Source organism: Eptesicus fuscus, chromosome 21 (assembly GCF_027574615.1).
Source record: "Eptesicus fuscus isolate TK198812 chromosome 21, DD_ASM_mEF_20220401, whole genome shotgun sequence".
Classification (NCBI taxonomy): domain Eukaryota; kingdom Metazoa; phylum Chordata; class Mammalia; order Chiroptera; family Vespertilionidae; genus Eptesicus; species Eptesicus fuscus.
This window is the reverse complement of record NC_072493.1, coordinates 24357500-24384179: the sequence shown is the minus strand read 5'-3', so window position 1 is coordinate 24384179 and position 26680 is coordinate 24357500. Positions and strand designations below refer to the sequence as shown.

Genomic DNA, 26680 nt, shown 5'->3' with positions numbered 1-26680 from the left:
ACACGGAGTCCCAGGCCACACACAGCTCAACATGCCCGTCCTCAGCCTGACACGACAGCTTCCAGGGTGGCTTCTCACCCTGGTCCCAGCACCTGTGGCCACCAACTGTTTTGGGCAGTGCCTTGGCTTCCGGCTGGACACCATGGTCAGACCCCAAGGTCAGACCCTGTGGGCAGCCTGGACTCGAAAGGCACGGCCGGAGCTCTCTTGCAAAACAGAAGGATGACTATGGTCTGTACTCGATGAGACTGATCTCTGGTGATCAACCACCTACACACAGCTTGCTTCCCAATTTAACAGAAGTTATTAGAAAGCCTCTTCCATACACATGGAACTCGGCAATAGACAGCAGGTGGATTTCAGACTCACTGGAGCTAGAGCTGATCACTTTTCCTTTATGCCAGGGAACAAGTGTCCCCTCCCTGCCATCCTCTGATATAATCAACACTTGTGTCACCTTCTCATTGCAACACACCTGGAGGGCTCCTAACCAAGCTAGCTCATCTCACACCGGCAGCCTCTTCAAGAGTCTAACTTTCACCAGCAGCCCACCCAGTGTCTGGTCCCTCAATGTACTTGTATTGTCACCTAGCCACTGGCTTTCTGCTTGTACCAACTTGGTATTAAAAAAATCCTATGTCCAATTGCAATCAACATCACTGTCAACAGCTTTTAAAAACCAACACTTCAACCCCTGCAAATTCCTCTTACTTCAGCCTGACCCAGACAGGGTTCGGGTGCTCCTGGGAAGTGGGGAGAACGGAGAACTCATCACACTTGAAAGCCCACGGAGCCCTTCCAGGAGCTCCAGCACGGTGTCCACAGGGCTGATGTGGCAGGGTGATGGGCACCAGTAAGAGAAAGAGAGGGAACCCGCCAAGGGGGTGGGTATTAAGGGGGGCTTACCAACAGCAATCAGCCAACCGAGGGCCTTGCTGATCTGGACATGGCCACCTCGCGCTGTTCCGGCTCCAGCAAGGCAGGGGCTGCATGCTGGCCACTCATGGCCAATGTGGCCGTTGGAGTGTCAAGAGCAGTTAGACCAGTGGTCGGCAAACTCATTAGTCAACAGAGCCAAATATCAACAGTACAACGATTGAAATTTCTTTGGAGAGCCTAATTTTTTAAACTTAAACTTCTTCTAACACCACTTCTTCAAAATAGACTCGCCCAGGCCGTGGTATTTTGTGGAAGAGCCACACTCAAAGGGCCAAAGAGCCGCATGTGGCTTTCGAGCCGCAGTTTGCCGACCACGGAGTTAGGCAACCTAGTTACTGACAAACAGGACAGCAGGCGTGGCCGCTGCGCTTGGAGCACCTGTGTCGATTCCCACCTCCCCGCTGCTGCAGGCTGAAGGCCCCGTTCCTGGCGTTTTAATCACAGCAATTAAACAGCAGAGACAGCAACTCTCCTGGAAGCTCGTTTCTTTAATCCTCCGGGGTTCTGATCCACCTCCTTACTCAAACTGCATCTTTAGCAGCAGCCCCACGGACATGACAGCAAAACGGGTACTGGTTTGTACAGAAGCTTCTCTGGAGGGCACTTCTCTGTCAACTTGGTTGATTAAAAATTACCTTCTTCTTTCCAGTCTTTTAGCTACAGCCTCCTCTAAGAAAAGTGGCCTCTGATAATAGACAACTGTGTTGAAGCCGATAAGACCTTCCAATTATTTCCTGCCTTAGCGGCTGCACGATCCAACCTGGCGTGCTCCTGTCACAGGGTCAGACAGCAAGGCCGAGGGACCTGCGTGCAGTTCCTGGGGGCCAGCTGCGGCGCTCACCTGGCTTTCAGCCGTCCTAGGAGCTTCCATCTGGACTCTGCACAGAATGTCAATAAAGGACTCAGACTGCCCCAGGACCCAAGGGAAGTGCCACAAAATGAAAGGGAAACGCCAGAATCCCTGACCCTTCTTCCCATGCCAAGCAACCAGGCGCCATGCTGGCCAACACCCACTTGGCCTCTCCCCGATGACCAGGGCTCCTTTGAGCAATGCACGGCACACACCCAGAGGGAGGCTCCAGCGGGCAGATGTGGCGGGCAGGCTACTGCAAGAGGAGAGCGTCTCACTTCTAATCAGCCTGCAAAAGCCCATTTCCCCTCTGGGTCCTATTACAGCACAAGCTCACACCAGTGGGAGCTGGTTGGACCCAAGTGTCATGGGAAGGTAAAGGCAAGGTGGAAGGAGGGGCTGCTGCTGGATTACATTGGCCCCTGTTCTTCCAAGCTCTAGTCCACGCCCTGCTCTGATGGAGGTAGGTATTCCCTTGTTACAAACAAACAAACAAACAAACACAGGTAATGTAGGGGATGAATGGGATGCTGGCCCCTTAACTAAAAACTAAGATCCTACATTCTCATTGTTGAAGATATTTAAGATGAAAAAACGCACCAAGCAGTAATTCAAAGCCCAACTTTAGACCCCAATTTTACAAATGAAAAGCAGTCTCCTGCCACTCACCTTGGAGCAGCCACCAGCCAGCATGTTCACACACCAGGACTTCTGCTGTGAGGAATCCCTGCCCCCAGGCCAGGCACTACACAGCAACTGCATGGGAAAGGACAGTGGGGTAACTGCCCCTCAGCTTTCCTTCCTCTCCGTCACTTTGCAAATGACAACCTTGAGCCCTAGGGGTGAAGGACAGAGGATGGCTCCACCGCCTCCTCCCCAACAAGGCTAAGGGATTGGTCCCTGAGGCTTCAGGTGCACTTGATCACTAAGAGAGCCCCAAGAAAAGCCAGTGGCAGAGAAGGAGAACTGCCCAGCCAACAGCTGTTTTATTTTATAAATAAGAAAACTCATATAACAGGCAGTCGGAGGGCTACTCCTGACAATTTTTAAGTCAGAAAGCCAATCTCCAGGTTGATGATATGCAGTCAATCAGAACGTTCCTCCCCTAGCTCTGCAGAAGGGAAAACCCCCACAGAGCGCAAATGTTCTGGTCTGTGTCGGAGCGTGCTTCCTGGGGCCACTCCATATTCAAGTGCCGCCCGCGGTGTGGGTGGCCCACTCTCAGCCTGGCCCTGCCCTGGCAGGCCCCTCCAGAACCTTGGTGCATGCAGGGCCGCACAGAAGACAACCTTTGCAGCAGCCTTGTTCCAAGTCCGGTTTATTTTCAATCACACCAGTGACGGGGAGGGAAGACAACCTCACTTCTGGCCCAGGCTGGCGGTTCATGCTGAGTCATCAAAGAAAGCCTTTGCCATGGCATGGGCTACCTTCAGCACTCTCTTCTCCTTTGCTTCTGACCCAGCATCATCTCGGGCAAGCCTCACCCAATACTGCTCAGTCCTAGGCAGGTAGTCTGCGAACTGCTCACCAGGCGTCACCAAGGGGTGCTGTGGCTCTTTCATGGGAAGGAGGGAAATAAAGAAACATGTTCAGCAGAGGAAGAGGCCTGGGTCAGGCAGTGTAGGCCACCTGCTCGCGGCCTGACGGAGTGACTGTGGGAGCACGTGGATTTACAGAAATGACACCGTGAAGCCATTCTGCACTTTATCAGTGAAAGCACGATGACACTGCTCAAATAGCAAGCTGCTCAATAATGACTCCAGATACAAATATTTTCTAAAAAACTTAGTGTGGATGAAAAGGGGCCACATGTTAACCTGACAAGCTCAGGGAAGGCCTGCATGGTGGCCTTGCAAACTCAGAGACCTAAAGTAACCACTAAGGATGGTCTGAAATTAAAACTTTTTAACTAAAAGCCATTTATGGCAGGTAGTCAGGTCCTAGGCTAGAATCGTCCTCGACAAAAGTTAATCTTTATCTTAACTGAGACTGTGTATGGCCTCTGCATCTAAGATAACATACCTTTGGAATGTCAGGGTAACTTCCCTTTTCCAAACCCCTCAGGGCACAACCAATGCACCAAAGCAGAGACTACAAATATTTTTATTGTGTTAACTGTTGACAATTAAATATCCTGTACCCACTTCAACTAAAAGATGTATCATTTTACTTTTTATTCAATCCCAGAGGTTTCCCTGCTTTGCTTTCTCCCACCCTCCCTAATCTAGCACCAATGAATTTCATGTAACCACTTATACCTTCTCTTTTGATTGTAATGTATAAAATAAGGTGCAAAACTGCCATTCTCTGGAGCATTATCTCAACAGGTTGAGATTTTGCTTCCTGGAAATTGTTAACAGTTTGGCTCAAATAAACTCGCAAAAATTCTATACAGGTTTGAATGTTTCTTACACCGACATCAGGCTCAGCTCTGAAGCATATCTACAAAGCAGTCAAATGTTAATACTCACCCTGGTCCTCTTCACTGCTGTCCTCGTCCTCCTCGTCCTCCTCTCCGCCCTCAGCACCCTCACCAGCATCGCTGTCCTCCGAGTCAGACTCCTCCAGCCACTCCTGAGTTGCTTTAGAGTAAAATGAACACCCACAGAGGGTCAGTGCACCCAGAGTGAGGGGAACCGAGACTGGGAACTGCTGAGGACCCCATCTTCTCACTAAGGAAACCCGACCTGAATGGAAGGACCCTGACCCCAATATATCAAAATGCGCTGTTTTCCCTGGATCTTAGCAGAGATGGTAAGAATAAGACTAGCAAAACCAGAAGACAGGAAAAAATCTTACACCACTGTTTTATACCTTTCCCTAAATGTGTGGATTTTAACTTCTAGTCTCAGACCTTAAAGAAACTAGTGACTTAAGAAATGAGCATGTACCACTAGCGAGAGCCTGTGGTACAATGTGAAAGTGAGGAATGAAGGATCAGAGAGTAAACGAGGCCCCAAGGTTCAGGTCACAGACTGGAAGGGGTTGCCTGGTAGGCTCGTGAGCACACAGCAGGCTGCCCACAATGGGAAGCCGCCACAGGCAAAATCTGCTTTGCATCTATGGAAAGCCTGGACAGTCCTGAGGCTCACATGAATGGTGTCAAGGGCGAGCCGGGGTCCCTGTGATGTAGCCTCGCTCCCCCAGTGACCAGGGTCTGCCCTCACACGCACAGCCAGAAAGCACCCGGCCCATCGGCACAGGGTAGATCTGGGTGGCACTTGGGGGCAGACTTGATGAAGATGCTTTCAGAGTGCTCTCACCCCAACCAAAGGAGGTGCTTACCCCACCACAGCTCACCTGGATCCGCCTCCACCAAGACCATCCACTGGTCCATTTTATGCAGGTCAAGGCAGTAGAAGTCGCTAAGGGTGACCTGGCGGTCACCAGCCTCAAACATGCCGCCATAGAGGTAGAGTCGGCCATGCTTCACGGCCAGCATGGCATTGGAGCGGGGGCGGGGCTCCACCAAGGGGCCACCTGCTTCCTCTGGGCTATCGTCCTCATCAGACTGTGGCTGTTTTGATGGGCCTGGGGCTGTGAGCATCTGCTTAATGGTGACCACTGTTCCGTCCTCTGTGACCACCTCTCTGACCACCTCCAGGGGCGCCTGGGCACTGGCCTCCCCACACTCCTGCTCGTTGGCTCCCTCAGGCTCTGCTTTTGTGCCCCGCCTCCGCTTCCTCTTCTCTGACTTGGGCCCCTGTTGACAAAAAGCAGGGCAGCCCACTTTAGCGGCAGACAGAGCTGTGAGCTCCAGAGTGTATGGGGAGCACCACCCACCCCGGGAGCTGGGCAAACAGCATTGGGGGGCACCCCTAATCCACCTGCTGGGGTTGCCCCTTGAAGACCACACCCAGTGTCACTCCTCAGAGAGTGTGGAAGGTGGCGAGTCCAGAAGCAGGCCCTCGTGCTCACCCCACTCTCAGCAGGGGCACTGAGGCCCTTCGACCTGGGCTGAGTCACAAAGTGCCGCCTCCCTCCCTCAAGCCCTATTTCTGAGGCCGCTGACCTGACTTTGTCAGCTTGAGGCCCAAAGCCGCTAGGGATCCCACTAAGGGGAAGGAGCCCACCACTGGGACTGGTGCCACAGCAGGGACAGAGGTGACGGGTTCCCTGCTTACAGTGACAGCTCACAGAGCCGTAGAGGGACCCAGAGGCCTGGGTGTCTCAACACCTGGCCTGGCAGGCAGAACTGGCTAACAAGACCGCACAGCCTCTACCCAGGATCACCTGCAGAGGCAAGAGCCAGGTGCCGTGTTAAGCTGCCTGTCTGGTGCACGACACACCATGGCAACCACTTTGGAGCCCAACTCTACCTTCAGCTGTCCCGCAAACCAGCGGTTCTTGGTGGCATCGTAGAAGTAGAGGTCATTGAGGAAGTCACCCTCCAGGCTCTCCTCCTCTTCTTCATCACAGACACCCCCGAAGAGCAGCGTCTGACTGTTTGGGGCCATGGCCACAGCAAAGCCAGACCTGGGAGTGGGCTTGGTGCCTGAAGGGTTAATCCGAGTCCACACCCATCTGCCTGTCACAGGAGAGCAGGAGCTGAGGTAAGAGGTAGGGATGGAGGGGTAGCAAGAACCAGCCAATGGCACAAATGTCCCTCCTCCCCCAGTGACTAGAATAGATGAAAAAATGCAGAACTGGGTAAAAGTCCATCAAGTTCACTCATTTGCTCCCTCTGCAGAAAAACAAAACACAATTTTCAACATCTCACTATTCCAAGTTTAATTCTTTTCCTTAAGGTTCAGTTTGCACCGGGGTGCCTTTTTCACAAATTCTCCAAACACTGCGCCCTAGAATCTCCAGCTGTGGATGGAGGTAGGGAGACAGAGGCATGGAGGCTGGCACGCCCAGTGCTGGGAGAGGCCCACGCTGCACCCTGGCCTCCAGGAGGACCCTCACTCCACCCCCCCTTTCTCCTCTGTGGGCTGCAGGGTTATGGCTGCATGCCCACAGGCAACACCACTTGATGCTCTTCCCTCTGGCTTGTGTTTGATTTCTATGATCAGCCTCAAAATGTAACCTAGCGTGAAATGCGGGGGAAAGCTTTCCATCACGTCTAGAAAGAGGAACCAAGATTTTCATTCCAACAAACATTAAAAAGAAACTTAACAGCCCAGTGGTGTTGCTCAGTGGTTGTGCATCAACCTATGCACATGCCCAGGTTGCAGGCTTGATCCCCAGTAGGAGGCATGCAGGAGGCAGCCAACTGATGATTCGCATGGTTTTTCTACCTCCCTCTCAGAAATCAATAAACAAATATATATTTAAAAAAGAAGAAACTTAACAGAAGCAGCAAATGGGAAACATTCTACTGTGTCCTGCCTACATGTCCTCCATCGGGGTACACAGCCGAGGGGTGACTCCAGGCTGCACCCACTAGTGGGCCATGAGATCGACTCATTACCACCAGCATATTAATGCTTTAAGGAAATAGAAAAGGATACATGTCAGAGGGCCCTGTACATAGCCAGATAAGACATACTAGTATGACACATGCACACAAGTGTGTGCCAGCTCATAACGCACATGTCCTTCTCACTGGGGGGTAAGGGCCTGATGGCCAGGATGCAGGGGCAACACAAGGCTTGGGGGTCTCACTGCCTAGAACACAGTTCAGCTTTCAAGTTCAAGTCCACTTGATGTGTAAACTGGGTAAGTTACTTCATGACTCTAAACCTAGCTCCCACTTGGAAACGCAGATGTCCTCACCAGTCGTACAATGTGTGTGGTTGGCACCTGAAGCACCTGGTAGGAACATTTCTGAAGCCTTGGCTTAAAGAATTTTAGTACAGGAAAGAGATGAAGGTATTCTGCACAACAATCCCTCATTTTACAGAAGACAGATCTCCCAGGGAGATGAAATAACTCACTAGAGGTCATAAAGCAGACCCTGATTACGCTGGATCCCTTCAGTCTAGTCCAGTCCTATCATCACAAGACCTGCGTCACACAAATGAACCACAACCTTGCTTTTTGTAAAGGAACTTTAAAAAGTGAACGTTGGGGATGTCTACCCCACCTTAAGCGGTCCAGAGGTCTATATCCTAACATCAGTCCCTTGCTCTTGAGCAAGGACAAGAGAAATGACTAGAAAGCTGTAGCTCTCTGCAAAGGGGAGTTCATGGTTTGACAGTGTGTTCAAGCCAGTCCATCCTGAACTCCCCAGAGGGTGAACACTCCTCAGCTGCCTCTCCTGTGCAGGCAGGCGGACACTTAGGGTTATTTATGGAGGGTCTGGCCTGGCCTGCTCAGGAATGAGGATGGCCTGTCCACTGACCATCAACCCTACAACCAGAAGGGCAGCTGGGCTTCCATTTCTCTGCCCTGCCTTTTGCAGCGACATGCAAACCACCCACGGCCCGTCCTCTCACAGCACCCGAACCTTCTCTTCCTTCCTCAGACTTCAGCAGGAACATATCTGAATGCTGGGTGCCTTTGTCCACATCTTTCTTGACTCTCTGCAAAAAGAAAAGGGGAGTCGTGTGAGAACTAACAGGGCACCATCTACATCTAAGAATAGATTTCCAATTTTAAAAATCTGCCTTCTAATAACCACAATCATGCTAGAAGCACTCTATGCTTCCTTACTAGAGCTTCCTGTGGCTTCCGCAGCAATCCTGCTTTAAGTCGACGGAGCTCTAGGGAGACCACCGTGGGACTGTAATGCTATCACAATACAGCTATCCTTCCATTTTCAGTCCCTGCGTATCTTCAGTTCCCATCATCCTTCAAACCACGTGAGTCAGGCTTCACTGCGAGGATCAAACTGATGCTCCAGCAGAAGCCAGCCACCACCCAGGTAAGACTTTTCTGAGCTTCTAAAACAACAAGCCCAGGTGTCTGAACCCGGAGTCTAGCGTCAAATCGCTATCATTACCCAGCCAGACCAGACACCTCACTCTCCATAGCAACATCCTCCAGGCCTCATGCCGCAGCTGTTATCTAAACACTAAAGGTGTCTCAAAAGCTACTTGGCAAATATTATCCTGGGTGGAAGGATTTCAGTAAATCTTAACTAATTTTTATTTGTACTTTAAATTCCCTATTTTTAATAAAATTTTAATTTCAGAATACCTTTATATTTGCAGAAAAAAAATCAGGAGATATTATTGAGGATTCCCATACTCCACACCCAATTTCCCCTACAGTTACCATTTTACATTAGTTGGCACATTTGTAACAATTAATGACCCAATATTGACAAATTACTACTACCTGAAGTAATTCTTTGTCCGGATTCCCTTAGTGTCTCCCTAACGTCCTTTTCTGTTCTAGGACACTTGTTTTAGTGTCCTGAATCCTTAGGCTCCTCTGGGACATGACTGTTTTTTAGACTTGCTTTGTTTGTGATGACCTTGGCAGTTTTGCAAAATGTCCCTCTATTAGGATTTATTCTGTGTTTTTCTCACAACCAGACAGGGTTGTGAGGTATTATTGGGTGGTGGATCCCAAAGGTATAGCACCCTTCCCATCACATCACATCACATCACGGGTGCATGCTGTCACCATGACTTACCACTGCCGATGTGGACCCTGACCACCTGGCTAAGGTGTATTTGTCAGGTTTCTCCACTGTCAAGAGACCCAACCCACCCCACCCCACCCCACCCCACGCCAGCGTTCCACACTGTCTTCTTCAGAAGGACACACTCTGAAGCCCCCACTGACCAAAAGGGAAGTCATGCTCCGCCTCCTGGAGGGGCACTGTTTTCCAGTCTCTGTGGAACTCTGCATAGGAGTTTTGTCTCTTCCCCAATTTATCTATTCAATCACTTGTTTATAAGTGTATGGACTCATGGTTATCCATATTACACGGTGGGTCATAATCTAATACCGTTTCATTTTGTGGCTCAAATGGTCTCAGCTCTGGCCACTGGGAGCTCTTTCAGTTGGCTCCTGTGTCCCTCTGACACACTCCATCAATGTGGTTTCTTACAAATAGTCCCTTGATACTACAAGATGCTCCAGACTCATCTTGAGTATTTCTTGCCCCAGTTCTAGAGCGAGCCATTTCTCCAAGGAGCACTGGCTCTGGTTCATGGAGGTGGTGGTAGGAACCAAGACCTGAGCACTGGCGCTCACTGCTGCTGGGTGCTGTTGCTTATCAGCCACTCAGCTGACAGAGCCAGGAAATGTTAAAAGAATGAATAATTCTTTTTCTTTTAACTAATGCATATGTATTGTATTTACTATAAGGGGGAGGAGCTATTCTCCTTTTGGAAAACAAAACAAATAATCCAATGTCCATGGATAGAACAGGTGACCTGAACATCCTCAAACCAAGGAGGTTCAACATGGGTCACACATGGGGAACAGCTGGAATCGCAGGAAATCAAAACTGGTGCAAGCCTCTTGTTTTCCTTCTGGAAATATCTGCACGTTCAAGTGGTACAACTTCTGCATGTTACCCAGTTTTTCTAGCAGATTAACACAGAGGAAATGATGACCACCACTTCCATGCTTACCCTTTCAGACCAAAAGACCCAGCATTTTTAGGAATTAAATTCACACCCAGCGTCCTCTCCCGCTGGGGGGACAGTGAAGGAATTCAGTGACATCTGTATTTGTCATAGAAACTCAGATAACAGCTGTGCTTCAGCCAAACTCTCTCTTGGCCTCCTTGTCGTCACTGCACCTGCCGACATTAACTGCACTGTTTTGCTGACAGCGATGATTTCTTCTCAGAATTAACAGTCTAAGGAGGTGGGGGGACACCTTTTATGCCATAACATTTAAATCCATCCCCTCGAAGCTTAATAGCCAGAACCCTTCCTAAGAAGGGCTACTAGCTCACCCAAGTCCACAGCTTCCCCAGTGACAAGCCAGGCTGTGGCCAGGGGACAAGGATGCCACACCCTTCTGACTGGAACTGACTAGTTAAGGGGTCTGCATACCCCAGCAGGTTTCTAACTCCTCCTTTATAGCAGTTTCTTTTCCTGAAGTGTTGTGGCTTCCTCCAAAACCCAACCTCCTTGTCCTCAAAGGAAACAAAAAGCTGCCTTGTATTATTCTATTATTGTGGATCACCTGTGCCACAGCTTCTTTCTATCAATGCAAACCACACTGGTTTTTAACCCTTCGCACTCGCTTGCTTTTTTCTCAATTCCTTTATTCTAATGCTAACCGTGTCGAGTCACACTCGACATCCGAGTGCAAAAGGTAAATCTGCCCAGTTAGTCTCTTCACTGGATTAAACCTGACTAGGAGGGGAAACAGAATCTGCAAGGATATTTGGAGATGTCACACTCCCATCCAGGGAGTCAGAACTCTGAGGGCCCAGCCTCTTCAGGAGGATTGCCTCCTCCTTTAAGCAGCTCAGGAGACTTGACGTTAATGCCACACAAGGAGTAACCCAGACATTCACTCTACAGAGCAGAACTTACTCATCTACTCATACATTTCTGTCTAATACAGTATTAATGGAACCCAAAGACATCTGAGAGATGTGTATCAGGTGTTACAACATTAAGTTGAAAAAAACCTCCTGTTTCTGAAATTATTCAGTCTGTCTGAGACCCGGACACCAGCACTGGGCACCCATACCATCCTCCCACCCCAGCCCCAGGCCTGTCCTTGCAGCCCGCACACAAGCTCTACACTCCAGTTCTCAAACAGTCCGAAACGCATAGAGATGGACTCATTTTGATTGTCATGAGAGCAGGCCCCCAGGCCACCCACACCCCTGCATTCAGTGCAGTCTGGTCCCTGGAAAAGGTAGCAACAGCTCTGAGGTAAGCAAAGGCCTTGCACTCCAGAGACCTGAAGTCGGAACTGGGCAACTCCACTCTGAAGAGCCCTTACTTCTCCTATCCACTCCTTGGGGCATTCCCACCTTTATCCCCGAAGGGCAGGGGAGCTTCCACAAAAGTAGCTGCAACCTGGTCAAGATTCAAACAAAATGAAAAACCCTGAAAGGGAGAAGTGAGCTTCAAGTTACCTGTTTTTCCAGGGTCAAATAAAACAGCCGCACAACACACCCAAACCAGGGGCTGTGCGAACAGAAAACTCCTGTCCTGAGAGCTGAGAAACAGCAACACAGCTGACAACAGGAGGAGGCCCGCCCCGACTCCGCATGCGTGTGAGGCATCCTCCCAGAAACGGGAGGATGAACTGCAGTCCCCTCTACCCACTGTTTCACTTTCCCCAGTCTCAGTTACCGTGGTCAACCACGGTCCCAAAATATTAAACGGAAAACTCCCCAAATAAACAATTCTTAAGTTTTAAATTGCAAGTCATTATGAAATAGCATGATGAAACCTCACACTGTCTCACCCGGGACGTGAATTGTTCCTTTGTCCGCCATCTCCCCACTGTATATACGCCCTGCCCATTCCTTAGTCACTAATCAAATCGGTTATCTAACAGACTGTCATGGTATCACAGTGCTTGTGTTCAAGTAACCCTTATTTTACTTAATAATGTCCCAAAGCACAAAGAGCATTGATGCTGGCGACTGAGATATGCAAGTAGAAGCTGCATTTTCATGAAGTAAAAAGGTGAAAGTTCCCGATTTAATTAAAAAAACCCTGTATGCTGAGGTTGTCAAGATCTACATTAAGTCTTCTAACCATGAAATAGTGAATAAGGAAAAAGAAAGTCATGCTACTTTTGCTACTGTACCTCAAATTGCAAAAGTTAAGGCCACAGTAGCATGTAAGTTAGTTAAGATGGAAGGCACTAAATCTGTGGGTGGAAGACATAAACAGAAAATGTGTTGACGTGTTGTGCCAGAAAACATTGAGCCAATAAAAAGACTTCAGCAAGGAATCCCCTAAAATGAGTGACATTAAGCCATTTATTGCAAGGTTACTGATTACACAGACTCAGGAATAGGTTTGGACTAAGAAATATAAAAATTGCTGGAGAGGGAGGGAACATACACGTAACTTTTATTACAGTACTAGAGGCCCAGCACATGGATTCGTGCACCAGTGGGGTCACTCGGCCTGGCCTGCAGGGATCAGCCGAAACCGGCTCTCTGACATCCCCCGAGGGGTCCCAGATTGTGAGAGGGCACAGGTCAGGCGGAGGGACCCCACCGGTGCACGATCAGGGGTGGAGAGGGACCGCAGGAGGGCTCCAGGGCGTATCCGGCCCATCTCGCCCAGTCCTGATCAGCCAAACCCCAGCAGCAAGCTAACCTACCGGTGGGAGCATCTGCCCCCTGGTGGACAATGCATGTCATCAACGGTCAAATGAACGGTCAGACACTTAGCATATTAGGCTTTTATTATATTACTAGAGGCCCAGTGCACAAAATTCGTGCTCGGGTAGGGTCCCTAGGCCTGGCCAGCGATTAGGGCCAATCTGTGGGGTGATTGGCAGGGCAATCAGGGGTCCCCAATGGCACCCGCCTTGGCTGGGCCTGGCGCTGCCCGCTCGCCACTGCTGGTCACCTCCCTCTGCGGGGCAACTGGGGCGGGGCCTGCAGGCTGGGAGCAGCTCCTGTGTTGACCGTCTGCCCCCTGGTGGTCAGTGCGACCAGTCCTTCTGCCATTTGGTCAATTTGCATATTAGGCTTTTATTATATAGGATTATATGTTCTACTTTATTAGTGTTGTTAATCTCTTACTGAGTCTAATTTAGAAATTAAACTATCACAGGTATGTGTGTATAGGAAAGAATATAGTATACAAAGGGTTTGGTATTCTCAATGGTTTCAAGCATCCACTAGGAGTCTTAAAACATATCCCTCACACATAAGGGGTACTACTGTACTTTAAAATGCCGTAGATTCCTCTGGACAACGTGTCTGGAGCAGGGGAGAAGGCAAGCTGCCTTCTGTTCTCTAACCTGCCACCTTCAGCATCTTGGCCAGTGGGAGGTTGGATTTATAAAGTTATCAGAATTTTGTCCTGGTTCCCCTGGATTTACAATGGCAGTAATTTTTCAAAACCTGGCACAGTGATGGCTGAGGTCCCCAAATGAACCATCTGTGAAACACAGAAACCCTAGGGCGCTGTTCTTTTTGACACCTCCTGATTTAAAACCCTACTTGTGCAGGCTGCTCCAAGATAGTTCCAAGGCGTCTTCCCTGGACTACGCACCGGGCACGTCATCAGCTCACCGTGCAGGTTGTCCAGCAACCCGTTCCCTTTGCCAGGCAGTGATGCCAGGCAGGAGTCATCTCCAAAGGGTGTTCCCATCGGGACTTGAGCAGCCCACTGTCTACTTAGACTAACCACTTTTTAATATTCCTTAGCATTCACAACTCAAATCTTTCCCAATTCTGATCAATCCCAACAGATAAGCTTTTCACTGCAATTCAAATACCACAGGTCTGGAATAAGTGGACTTGGAGTATCCACCCGGCTAGTTCATGTGGCGAGCTGGAGAAGATTAGGCACCAAGAATTAGGCACCATTTTGATTAACAGCAACAACAGCTTCACAAGATTCCACTGTTGTCATCCTGGTTTACTCTATGAAGCATTTGCTGTGATCAAGTACTGGATCTGGGCACTTTGCACAGCTTTTGGCCACACCAGCCTGTTTCTCAGGACCCTCCTGACGATCAAACATTTTCTCTTTCCGGAACAAAGGCTGACTACTCACTGGGGTGGGTGGGGGTATGGAAGACGGTGGACACAGGGCATCTCTCTGCCTCAGCTGTCCCAACCACCCCACAGGCAGCCTACTCAGCTACCAAGCCAGAGGGCCCATTCACCCGGGGGAAATGAGAATGAAAACCACATGAGGTGACACACATCCATCAGAAAGGCTGAATGTACTAGTAAAAAGTGTGACACTATCAGGTGCTGATAAGTATGTGGAACAGCCACACTCTCAGGAAATTTGGGTGCAACTGTTTTGGGATGAAGCACAAGTTTCTTATTAAATTCAGTTAGACCCATCAGGCTCACTCCTAGAAATCTGTGGCCCATTAGGCTCACTCCTAGAAATCTACCTGAGTTAGCAAAACGTGCAGCCACAGAATGACTTGCACAAGAATGCTCACAGCGCTTTATTCAAAATGACAGAAAATGGAAATAAATCAGGTGTCCACCAATAAAAAATGGACAACTATGATGTGTTACATATGGAAGACTTAGTGTGAAGAAGCAGTTAACTGAAACGTGCAATGTGGCCAAACCTCAAAACATGCTGGGTGAGAGGAGGCTTCCTCTCCTAAAGAACACATGCTGCATGACTATCTGAAGTTCCAGAACAGGCAAACCGAATATATGGTGGGAAACACCAGCACAGTCCTTGCCTCTGGGGGGTGGCAGGGGAGGCTGGGAAGGGCTTAGCAGAACCATAACTCATAAGGGACGGATATCCATCTGTCATAACCAGCAAGTACACACACAAACTGTGTACACTTTTGTAGGTCTTTTCACATTAAAAATTAAACATGGAACTCTACTCAATGATACATGTTCTGGTATTTAGGGGCAAGTATACAGATGTCTATACTTTTCTTTGAAATACATTAAAAAATGGGTGGGTAGCAGTATAGATATGACCAAATATGTGATAAAACAAGTACAGTGAAATATCAATGGCAGAATCTAGGTGGGGAGATATATAAGTATTCACTAATTCTTTCTGGTCACTGAATGTCAAAAAAGTTTTCAAAATAAAAATAAGAAAAATCCTACACTGAGATACCAATTCATCTCTCTCAGATCCACACCTGCTTGCACGCTGGTGAAGTGCTGATAACAATGGAGGGAGAGCAATGCTGGGGGGTTTGATGGTGGGAGGGCACACCGTGTGAAGGACACACGCCAGGAGCCAACAGGAGACCCTCTAGTGCACATGAACCAAGAGACGTGCACGAGAAGGTTCAGGTGCATGTCAGCACTGCCTACAGATGAGAAAAGAAAAGGCCCACTAGCGATAGAAAGGAGAAACAAGTCGTGGTATATTCTACAATGGAACACCCGATAGCATTAGATCCCCACATACAGAATTATTCATACTGCAACGTTTTTGGGCGTATAGATTAGACTGGAGCAGATTAACACCATCTCTGTCCACTTCTAATTCAATAAAAGGAATCATTTATATGAAACTAATATGCAATAAGTTCTCATTGTTGATGAAAATACGGAAGTTACTGTATTCTCCTACATGCCACGTCTTACCTGCTTTGAGTAGCCCCCATAGATGACAATGCTGCCCTGGGGAGTGACAGACATTTGGCAGCCAGATCTGGGTGTGGGCCCAGACCCAGATGGGGACAGCTTGCTCCACGTGAATGTGTCCAGGTCAAAGGCATACACGTCATTGTAATAGATGTAATCTCTGGTTATAATAAGAGTCACACAAACAAAAAGGCAGTGACGTTAAAAAGCAAACCTAATTTAAAGTTTTCCAGCATTTGTACTGTATTCAGTTTAATTAAAATTTAAGTTCATGATAGGACGGACTAGAAGCATATGCGAGTTTGCATTTGAAAATAAAAATGCTAGACCATAGAAGCAGTGATTTGCCTGAATCTGAAAGCCTTTTTAATCTGAAAGTTATACCATATTTCCTTACATAGTTTATAAAATCACAATCTTACAGCCCTGGCTAGGTGGCTCAGTTGGTTAGAGTGTTGTCCCATATACCAAAAGGCTGAGGGTTTGATTCCCAGTGAGGGCACATACCTAGGTTGTGGGTTTGATCCCCAGTCAGGGCGAACAAGGGAGGCAAGCAATGTTTTTCTCTCACATCAATGTTTCTCTCTCTCTCTCTCTCTCTCTCTCTCTCTCTCTCTCTCTCTCTCTTAAATCCATAAAATATAAAAACCATTTTCTTGGGGGAGGATTTAAAAATAAGTTATAATCTTGCAAAATAATTACATTAGATTACTATGAGTGTAATTTTAAGCTCAACAATGAAACACAGATCTAAATGGATCCTCAGACAGAGGTATTTACAGCTCGGTAAGGCCTGTGAAGAGACCCTGAACTGGGTGGAAGAAAGGACCACGAAGGCCTGAAACAGAAAGATGCCAGAGGCAAATCCTGTGACTCTGTAAGCACAGGCAACAACGAGGACATAGTTGAGGTGGTCCAGGAGGCATTGCAGCCCTGCCCTGCTTAATGCTCCTGGAGTTTAAGTGACAAAGAACTCAAAACGCAGAAGGGGCCTTGCGAGGGGAGCCCCAGGGTGGGGAAAGCGGCAGCTCTGTCTGGGTCACAGAGAATGCTGTGTCCTGACATGGGAATTTTACACATGGCCACAGGCCTCTGGTCAAAATCACACCAAAAGAATAACAGACACTCTCCAGCTATTCAAAATGGAGAGCCTAGAACTGATTTTTAAAAGAAAACAGAGAAGGTGATTGGCCACCCCAGTCGGAAGGGATTTCTGTCTTTTCCACTGCATTCTAATAATCCAAGATGGGACTCCATAGCAGAGGACCACGGTGCAAGACCGATCTGCTCACCTATACCTACCTTCAAACACTGCACAGCATGGCATCTGAAACAGAACAAGTCACCTGGTGGCCTTTCTGACTGGCACCACGACCAACTGCACCGTTCTGCAGGTGCACATATAAACTGAGGAATGGGGAGGCTTCAGATTCTCAGCAAATAAAAATCCTGTTCTGCACATACAATAACTATAAACTGTTATTTGGTTTTTAAAAGTCAAACTCGTTTAATATAGATGGTGACTACACAGCTATCTGTTCTAGTTTCTTCATTTTTTTCTGTGTTTGAAATACTTCATAAACAATAATTTTAAACAAGGTAACAGTTGACAATAGCTTTGAAAATTTTTCTAATTCTGAAATGGTTGCAAGTTACAACCACTATAAAATTTGATTCACTTTATAACCTGAAGTGTCAGGAGGGGCTATATATTTTTTGTTGTTGTTGTTGTTAATCCTCACCCAAGGATATTTTCCACTGATTTTTTTTTAGAGAGTGGAAGGGAAGCAGGGGGGTAGGGAGGGGGAGAGGGAGGGGGAGGGGGAAGGGTAGGGGGAGGGGGGAGGGGAGGGGGAAGGGGAGGAGGAGGAGGGGGAGGGGGAAGGGGGGGAGAGGGAGGGGGAGGGGGAAGAGTAGGGGAAGGGGGGAGGGAGAGCGCGGTGCTTTCCGCAGGTGCCCTGACTGAGGCGGGCATTAAACCTGCAACTCAGGTATGTGCCCTTAATTGGAAATGGAACCTGCGACCCTTCAGTGGGCATGCCAAGGATCTAAGCACCAAGCCACACTGGCCAGGGCGAGGAGAGGCTGTATTGATATCACTCCCTGTCCCGCACATAGGAGGTACTGAATTAATGCACTGACAAAATCATGAATCCCCATGTCTATGTTTGACAATTATTTGTGTGTTTTTTTTAAGTTCCAGGAATAAATATAAACAACAATTGCTTGGGTATCAATTTTTAAAAATAGTTCATGCCTTGGCCGATGGGGCTCAATTGGTTTAGCATCATACTGTGCACTGAAAGGTTGCCAGTTCAATTCCTGGTCAGGGCACATGCCCAGGTTTATGGGTTCATCCCGGTCAGGGTGTGTGCGACAGGAAACCGATTGATGTTTCTCTCTCTCTTCTCTCTCACTCTCTCTCTCTTCTCTCTCTCTCTTCCCCCCCCTCCCCCACCCCTCAAAGCAATAAAAGTATTTCTTTAAAAAATAGCTCAGGCTCTCTTGCCCAAAATGGTAATGACTAGCCAAACACCTACTTGGCAGAAGGGCAGACCTGGGGCTGAGAGCCAGGGTGAGGGCAAGAGGACAGAACACGGGACCAACTGAAAATCAGCAATCTTTGGTTGAGGACAAGTTCTACTACTAATTTCCTTGATTTCCTCAACTTTAATTTAAGATGATAATTTAAGACAATCTATAAAAAACTTGGTAAACATGACAAGACATAAAACTAAAGCTTTATTACAACCAAGTTACGTCTTCCAGGATACAAACTGACTCCTTGCTTAATTTGAATTATACTTTTAAAATCCCCTCCAAAGAATTTAAGAATTTATATCCCTGTTTCTCAAGTAATAAAAGTATTCTTTATTCATGAAGAAAATGGAAACTTTAATGGAACCAAATCTATAGTACAATCCTCAGTCTAAAATGGGAGGATGGGGAAAAATTACAAAGCTCACTCTTCATTCACCAAATGCCTCCTTCTTCACATATATGTGTGAGGATTTATTCTTTTTTTAAAAATATATATATTTTTTATTGATTTTAGAGAGGAAGGGAGAGGGAGCGAGAGATAGAAACATCAATGATGAGAGAGAATCATTGATTGGCTGCCTCCTGCATATCCCCTACTGGGGATCGAGCCCGCAACCCAGGCATGTGCCCTTGGCTGGAATCAAACCTGGGACCCTTCAGTCCGCAGGCTGATGCTCTATCCACTGAGCCAAACCAGCTAGGGATCTTAATTTGACAAAAATGTGAGTGGGGCCACCACAACTAACAAATTGATAACTGTGCTATTTTCTTATTTTTTACTTTTTTATTGATTTCGGGGAGGGAGGGAGGGAATATATCACTGATCGGTTGCCTCCTGCACATCCCACACTGGGGATTGAGCCCACAACCGGGGCATGTGCTCTGATCAGGAATTGTGACCTCCTGGTTCACAGGTCAACACTCAACCACTGAAACACACCCGCCAGGCAAACTATGCTATTTTTTAAAAGAAAAGAGAGGAGAGCAGAAAATGAGGCACTCAGAAAAAGGCATCCATCCACCTTCTTTGACATGGTCATGGTCAAAGGAAAATCATTGCAAACATGGCCTTCACCAGGCATTACAATAGTGCAGACATTTTACCCAAAATGTTATTGTGTTATAATGGCAAAAGGAATACTGCTAGCCTATTCACTATATATCTTGTTTATCTAGTCTAAACTAGGGATATTCAAGAGGGTAGCTGTACAGATGACAGGCTTAAAACAATCAGGGACCCTGCTAGGTTGGCCTGGGAACCCACTGTGGCTTATACCAAGGTAACCATGACACCGAAGGAGAAGTGGAGGCACCTCTGCAGACACCACTGCAGAACACCAGCTAGCGCTACATTCCCCAGCAGGGTCCCCGGGACAGCAGCTCCAGGCCCCAGGCCTACTGAGTCAGGAACCTGAGGTGGGGCTCAGTAACCAGAGTTTTAACAAGCCCATCAGGGGATTCTTTATGAGGCTCAAGTTTGAGAAGCCTGTGTTAGATAAGATGACCATATCATCTATAGGGCTCAGTACAAAATAAAAATGTGGGGCCTGTTCAATAATTAAGAATTCCGAGATAGTGACAGCAGAGCATTAAACTAAGCTCAGGCCCTCCTGAGTGTGGGGCCCTGGTTGGCTAGTGAGCTGCATGCCCATGAAGCTGGGCCTGGTGTTAGGAGATGGGCAGCATTTTCCTTGTGTGTTCAGAATGGTCTTTCCCATAAAAAGTTCCCTCCTTACTACTCCAGGAAAGAAAAATCTTCCTGCTATTGGCACTAACCTTGTACTCTCATGGAAACCACCAAAAAGTATTAACTGTCTCTTCCAGGCTACCATACGATGTCCACTCCGGCCTGAAGGACCCCCTGGTGATCTAAAATTAAAAAAAAAAAAAAAAAGACCACTTTTTAGACCAATTTCTGTTTGGCAAGCACTTACTGAGTACCATTTAATTTGACAAGAAACCTTTGCAGACTTCAACAAGCTCCTTAAGTATGCTGAAAACATGGACCCCAACACTGAAAGGTTTTCTTTTCTTTTCTTGTTAATATATTTCTTTTATTGATTTCAGAGAGGAGGGGAGAGGGAGAGAGAGATAGAAACATCAATGATGAGAGAGAATCATTGATTGGCTGCCTCCTGCACGATCCCCACTGGGGATCGAGCCCACAACCCAGGCATGTGCCCTTGGCCGGAATCAAACCTGGGACCCCTCAGTCTGCAGGCCAATGCTCTATCCACTGAGTCAAACCGACTAGGGCTGAAAGGTTTTCTTTAATAGAGAGGAATGTTCATTATGTGCTTACAAGTAAATCTGTAACGAAAATAAGAAACAAACCTAGCCAACCACCATGGACGTGTTTTAGAAAAGAGTGACACCTCCTCATGAACCTCAGGCAGGTCCTCAGGAGGCGTCCCAGAAGACAGACGGCATTGTTATCATAGATGATAGCTCCACGCATGTTACTGCCCCTGAGGACTAACCAGTGGGACAAGTGAGGCGGGAGGCCATGATGTTGATGATCCTGACTCTGTGTAGGTTTAAGCTAATGTATTTGTGTATTAGTTTTTTTTAAAAAAAAAAAAGTAAAATAAAGATTAAAATTTCTTGAATGGATAAAAGCTTACAGAATAATGATATAAAGAAAGAAAATATATTTGTACAGCTATACAAATTTTAAGCCAAGTGTTATTACAAAAGGGTTGAAAAAAGTTATTTTATATATTTACTGTAGTCTAAGTGTACAGTGTTTATAAAGTCTACAGCAGTGGACAGAAATGCCCAGGCCTTCACATTCACTCACCACTCACTCACTCACTCACTCACCCACCCAGTGCAACTTCCAGTCCTCAAGCTCCATTCATGGTAAGTGCCCTATGTAGGTGTATCATTTTTTATCTTTTTTATAGTATTTTTACTGTATCTTTTCAATGTTTAGATGCACAAACACCGAACACTGTATTACAACTACCTACAGTATTCAGTACAGTAACATGATGTACAGGTTTGCAGCCTAGGAGCAATAGGCTATATCATATGGCCTAGATGTGCAGTAGGCTATACCATCTAAGTTTATGTAAGTGCACTCTATGATGATTGCACAATGACAAAAATCATCTAAAACATTTCTCAGAACACAGCCCCATCATTATGCAATGCATGACTGCAGACTTGCCTTGTAAGAAATGTTTTTAAAAAGTTCTTCAGAGAAAAGAAAAAGAATATAGGTCAGAAACATGGATCTACATAAAGAAAGAGCACTAAAGAAGGTGAAAAGAAAAAGGTAAAAGTAAAAAACTTTTACTTAATTGATCTACCAGATAACAATTTGCTTAAATAATAAAAACTATGTATCTGATTATGTAAGCTTTTATATACACATACACATATGTATATTTATATACAAATAAAACGAATGACAGAAATAATACAAGGGATGGAGGTAGGAATTAGAATTATTTTGTTATTATAAAGTATTCACATTACTCGTGAAGTAGTATATTGTTATTTTAAAGTGTACTTGGATTAGTTGTAAATGTATATTGCAAATTCTAGGGCAACAGCTAAGAAAGGAGAGAAAATGTAACCATATAAAATGCTCAATGAAAACCACAAAAGGCAAAAAGAGTGAAAGACAAACATAGGAATAAAGATAAAAGGCAACAAATATAAAACAGTAATGAATGCAAGAGAAATTAATCCAACTATATCAATAATCACTTCAACTGTCAATGGTCTAAATGCACCAATTAAAAGTCACTGATTGTCAAAGTGGCTCAAAGTACATTTCTTGTCTACAAGAAACCCACTTTAAAGACACATATAGATTAAAAGTAAATGACTGGAGGAAATATACCATGCTAACACTAATCAAAGGAAAGAGTAATTAAATTAATTTCAGACAAAGCAGACTTCGAAGCAAAGAAAAGTTATCAGGGATTTTTTTAAAAGGCATTACATAAGACACAACAATTCTTAACATGTATGCATCTAAAAACAAAACGTCCCAACTATGTGAGGCAAAAGCTAATAGAACAGCAAGAAGAAAGAGATAAATTCATTATCGTAGTTGGACAAATTAATGCCCTCCTCTCAAAAAGGGACCAATATAGCAGGCAGAAATCAATAAACATATTCTCAGTTGAGGATTTTAAAATAAGGAAGCCTGAGAAACCAAGATGGCGGCATAGGTGAAACACCTAACCTGCAGCCGGGCACAACAATTTCAAAGGCACAACTAGAGGTCAGAACGGACATCGTCCAGAACCACAGGAGAGCTGGCGGACTGAAATGCCCACAGCTGGGGGGAAGGAGAAGGCCACGGGGACAATCGGGGGAGCCGTAAAAGCCTGAGGTATGGAGAAACTGGCGGAGACACGAGCGCGCGCGCCTGCGGGGAGGATGGAGCCGGAGAGGAAGGGGCGGCTGACGGCCTGGCCGGCGTTCACTGGCAGGAAGGAGATAAAGGCTCCGGAGTGTGCTAAGCGCCGGCTCCGACTGCACTGAGCGCCAGTTCCGGGCGAAACCCTGGGAAGCCAGGCGCAGGCTGGGGGAATGAATCTGGGCTGTGGGGCGCAGGCACAGAGGAGCGGGGGAAGGCAGAGCTCCAGAGGCGCGCACGGGAAGGGGCGCAAAGGACGGACTGTTGCCTGCGCCACTGAACTGCCCTAGCGGGAAGGAGACATAAGCTCAGGACCGTGCTGAACCCCAGTTCCGACTGCACTGAACCCCAGTTCCGGGCGAAACCCTGGGAAGCCAGGCGCACGCTGGGGGAATGAATTTGGGCTGTGGTGGCGGAGGCACAGAGAAGCGGCGGCTCCAGACGCGCGCACTGGAAGGTGCGCAAAGGACGGACTTTTGCCTGCGCCACTGGGTGGCCCTGCTGGGAAGGAGACAGGGACGCCAGACTGCGCTGAGACCCAGTTCCAACTACACTGAAACCCAGTTCCAGGCGAGAATCTGGGAGTCCAGATTCATTAGGGGAGGGACTGGACTGTTTGGCAGTGGGCGAAACTCCAGGGCGCGTTTCTCTCAGAGGTGTTTGCAAGGAATACAGAGGGACACAGACACAGGAGCCTCATAGGGCGGGGCTGACAGGAAGCCAAGGTTGTAGGCTCCACCCTGTAACTCCGCCCCAGCCAAGCTGAGCAGAAGCTTTTTCCTACTGAGTGCCTCAGGTAGTGGCTGACCCACACTACATTGGAGACCCAGAAACGAGGGCATCTAGTGGTTGGTGGGAGATGACACCAGATTTCAATCACTTGCATAAGGGAGGCATTCTAGAGGCAGACTCAGTGAGCGCCAAGGCATTGCTGCATCAAGACCCGGCCCACAAACATGTCTCCTGCACAGCAACTCTTCCTATATAGACAAAGAGGGTCCTCACGGCCAATTGGCCTGGAGGACAATTCCTCCCAGTGACACCAACAACAATCAAGACTTAACTTTACAAAGGAGGACCAAGATGGAGACATAGGGCGGCAGCCTGATCGTTGCCTACCACAACAATATTGAGACTACGACGGGAGAGCAGAGCAGACACCAGCCAGAAAGACCGGGGGGCTGGCTGAGCAGATGCTCTACAACTAGAATAAAAGAGAGGGGTACGCAGGATGATGCTGATGCCAGTGACCCAAAGTCCACACTTTAAGAACTATGGCTCAGGCGACACAATGGTGGCCTGGAACGTGCTCGGCGCAGTTCCCCCGGCGGTCTCCGGCTGAGGGGACGGCTCCACTCGCTGCCGAGCACGGACAGACGAGCCCCTGGGAGACATGGGGAGGGAGACTCCGTGCTTGCTGACCTCCGAGTCCTTCAAGAATCTCAATGCCCCGAAGTGGCCAGGTGCGCACGCTCAGCGACTGGCCACCGTTGCAGACCCAAGGGCCGACGCAGCGACACCGGACCAGCCCACCGCCGGGCACCGGGCACACCAGAGCCTTGCCGAGCCCGCCGCCCAACGAGTTCTGCGGCAGCCGCCCTGGAGCTCTGAGAAAATGACCGAAGGAATTGCTGAGAGGGAATTGACCAACAGGAATTGGGATCAAGAAGACGAAACCCCGCTGAGACCCGAGTCCAGGCGAGCCTGCGAGCCTCTGGGCTCAGATGTGGTCACACGCCTCTGGGTCTAGGTGAGGCCTCACGCCCCTGGGTTTGGGTGAGGCCACGCGCCCCTGGGTCCAGGTGAAGCTGGATTCCGGGTTCGGGTGAGGCCATGTGCCCCTGGGTCCGGGCGAATCTGAACCCTGGGTCCGGGTGAGGCCGTGGGCCCCTGGATCCGGGTAAGGCTGGGTCCCGAGTACGGGTGAGGCCGTGAGCCCCTGGATCCGGGTGAGACCACGCGACCAGGGGTCTGAGAGAGGTAACGCGCCCCTGGGTCCGGGTGGCTTCGTGCACCTAGGTCCAGGTGAGGCCACGTGCCCCTGGGTCTGAGAGAGGCCACGCACCCCTAGGTCCGGGCGAGACCATGTGTCCCTGGATCCGGGTGGGGCCTCGTGCACCTAGGCCCGGGTGGGGCCGCGTGCCCCTGGGTCTGGGGGAGGCCAGGCGTCCCTGGGTCCGGGTGAGACTGTGTGTCCCTGGATCCGGGTGAGGCCTCGTGTGCCTAGGTCCGGGTGAGGCCACGTGCCCCTGGGTCTGGGGGAGGCCAGGCGTCCCTGGATCCGGGTGAGACCGTGTGTCCCTGGATCCGGGTGAGACCTCGTGCACCTAGGCATGGGTGAGGTCACGTGCCCCGGGGTCTGAGAGGCCAAGCGTCCCTGGGTCCGGGTGAGACCATGCGTCCCAGGATCCGGGTGAGGCCTCGTGCACCTAGGCCCGGGTGAGCCCAAGTGGCCCTGGGTCTGGGAGAGGCCAAGCGTCCCTGGATCCGGGTGAGACCATGTGTCCCTGGATCCGGGTGAGGCCTCGTGCACCTAGGCCCGGGTGAGCCCAAGTGGCCCTGGGTCTGGGAGAGGCCAAGCGTCCCTGGGTCCGGGTGAGACCATGTGTCCCAGGATCCGGGTGAGGCCTCGTGCACCTAGGCCCGGGTGAGCCCAAGTGGCCCTGGGTCTGGGAGAGGCCAAGCGTCCCTGGGTCCGGGTGAGACCATGTGTCCCTGGATCTGGGTGAGGCCTCGTGCACCTAGGCCCGGGTGAGCCCAAGTGGCCCTGGGTCTGGGAGAGGCCAAGCGTCCCTGGGTCCGGGTGAGACCATGTGTCCCAGGATCCGGGTGAGGCCTCGTGCACCTAGGCCCGGGTGAGCCCAAGTGGCCCTGGGTCTGGGAGAGGCCAAGCGTCCCTGGATCCGGGTGAGACCATGTGTCCCTGGATCCGGGTGAGGCCTCGTGCACCTAGGCCCGGGTGAGCCCAAGTGGCCCTGGGTCTGGGAGAGGCCAAGCGTCCCTGGGTCCGGGTGAGACCATGTGTCCCAGGATCCGGGTGAGGCCTCGTGCACCTAGGCCCGGGTGAGCCCAAGTGGCCCTGGGTCTGGGAGAGGCCAAGCGTCCCTGGGTCCGGGTGAGACCATGTGTCCCTGGATCCGGGTGAGGCCTCGTGCACCTAGGCCCGGGTGAGCCCAAGTGGCCCTGGGTCTGGGAGAGGCCAAGCGTCCCTGGGTCCGGGTGAGACCATGTGTCCCAGGATCCGGGTGAGGCCTCGTGCACCTAGGCCCGGGTGAGCCCAAGTGGCCCTGGGACTGGGAGAGGCCAAGCGTCCCTGGATCCGGGTGAGACCATGTGTCCCTGGATCCGGGTGAGGCCTCGTGCACCTAGGCCCGGGTGAGCCCAAGTGGCCCTGGGTCTGGGAGCGGCCAAGCGTCCCTGGGTCCGGGTGAGACCATGTGTCCCAGGATCCGGGTGAGGCCTCGTGCACCTAGGCCCGGGTGAGCCCAAGTGGCCCTGGGTCTGGGAGAGGCCAAGCGTCCCTGGGTCCGGGTGAGACCATTTGTCCCTGGATCCGGGTGAGGCCTCGTGCACCTAGGCCCGGGTGAGCCCAAGTGGCCCTGGGTCTGGGAGAGGCCAAGCGTCCCTGGTTCCGGGAGAGACCATGCGTCCCTGGGTCCGGGTGAGGCCTCGTACACCTAGGCCCGGGTGAGGCCACGTGCCCCTGGGTCTGGGAGAGGCCAAGCGTCCCTGGGTACGGGTGAAGCCAGATCCTGGGTCCGGGTGAGGCCGTGCGCCCCGGATCCATCCGGGTGAGGCTGGGTCCCAGGCCCGGGTGAGACCACGCGCCCCTTGGGTATGGGTGAGGCCACGTGCCCCTTAGTCCGGGTGACGC

The 26680-nt window shown here is 49.4% G+C and overlaps 1 protein-coding gene across 3 annotated transcripts in view; it reads right to left on the bottom strand.

Moving 5' to 3' along the window:
• Positions 1-3090: 3090 nt before the first annotated feature.
• Positions 3091-26680, bottom strand: part of KLHDC4 (kelch domain containing 4) — a 55908-nt gene continuing 32318 nt past the window's right edge. Inside the window, exons 6-12 of one of the 3 annotated variants that reach the window (XM_008139740.3) lie at positions 20205-20297; positions 15888-16047; positions 8181-8256; positions 6109-6317; positions 5090-5492; positions 4261-4371; positions 3091-3344 (exon numbers count right to left, since the gene is read on the bottom strand). In XM_008139740.3, the coding sequence (XP_008137962.2) occupies positions 3172-3344; positions 4261-4371; positions 5090-5492; positions 6109-6317; positions 8181-8256; positions 15888-16047; positions 20205-20297 (1225 nt within the window). In that variant the 3' untranslated portion in view covers positions 3091-3171. The remainder of the gene's footprint in view (positions 3345-4260; positions 4372-5089; positions 5493-6108; positions 6318-8180; positions 8257-15887; positions 16048-20204; positions 20298-26680) is intronic. The other 2 variants (XM_054710591.1, XM_028142945.2) reach the window with 2 other exon arrangements.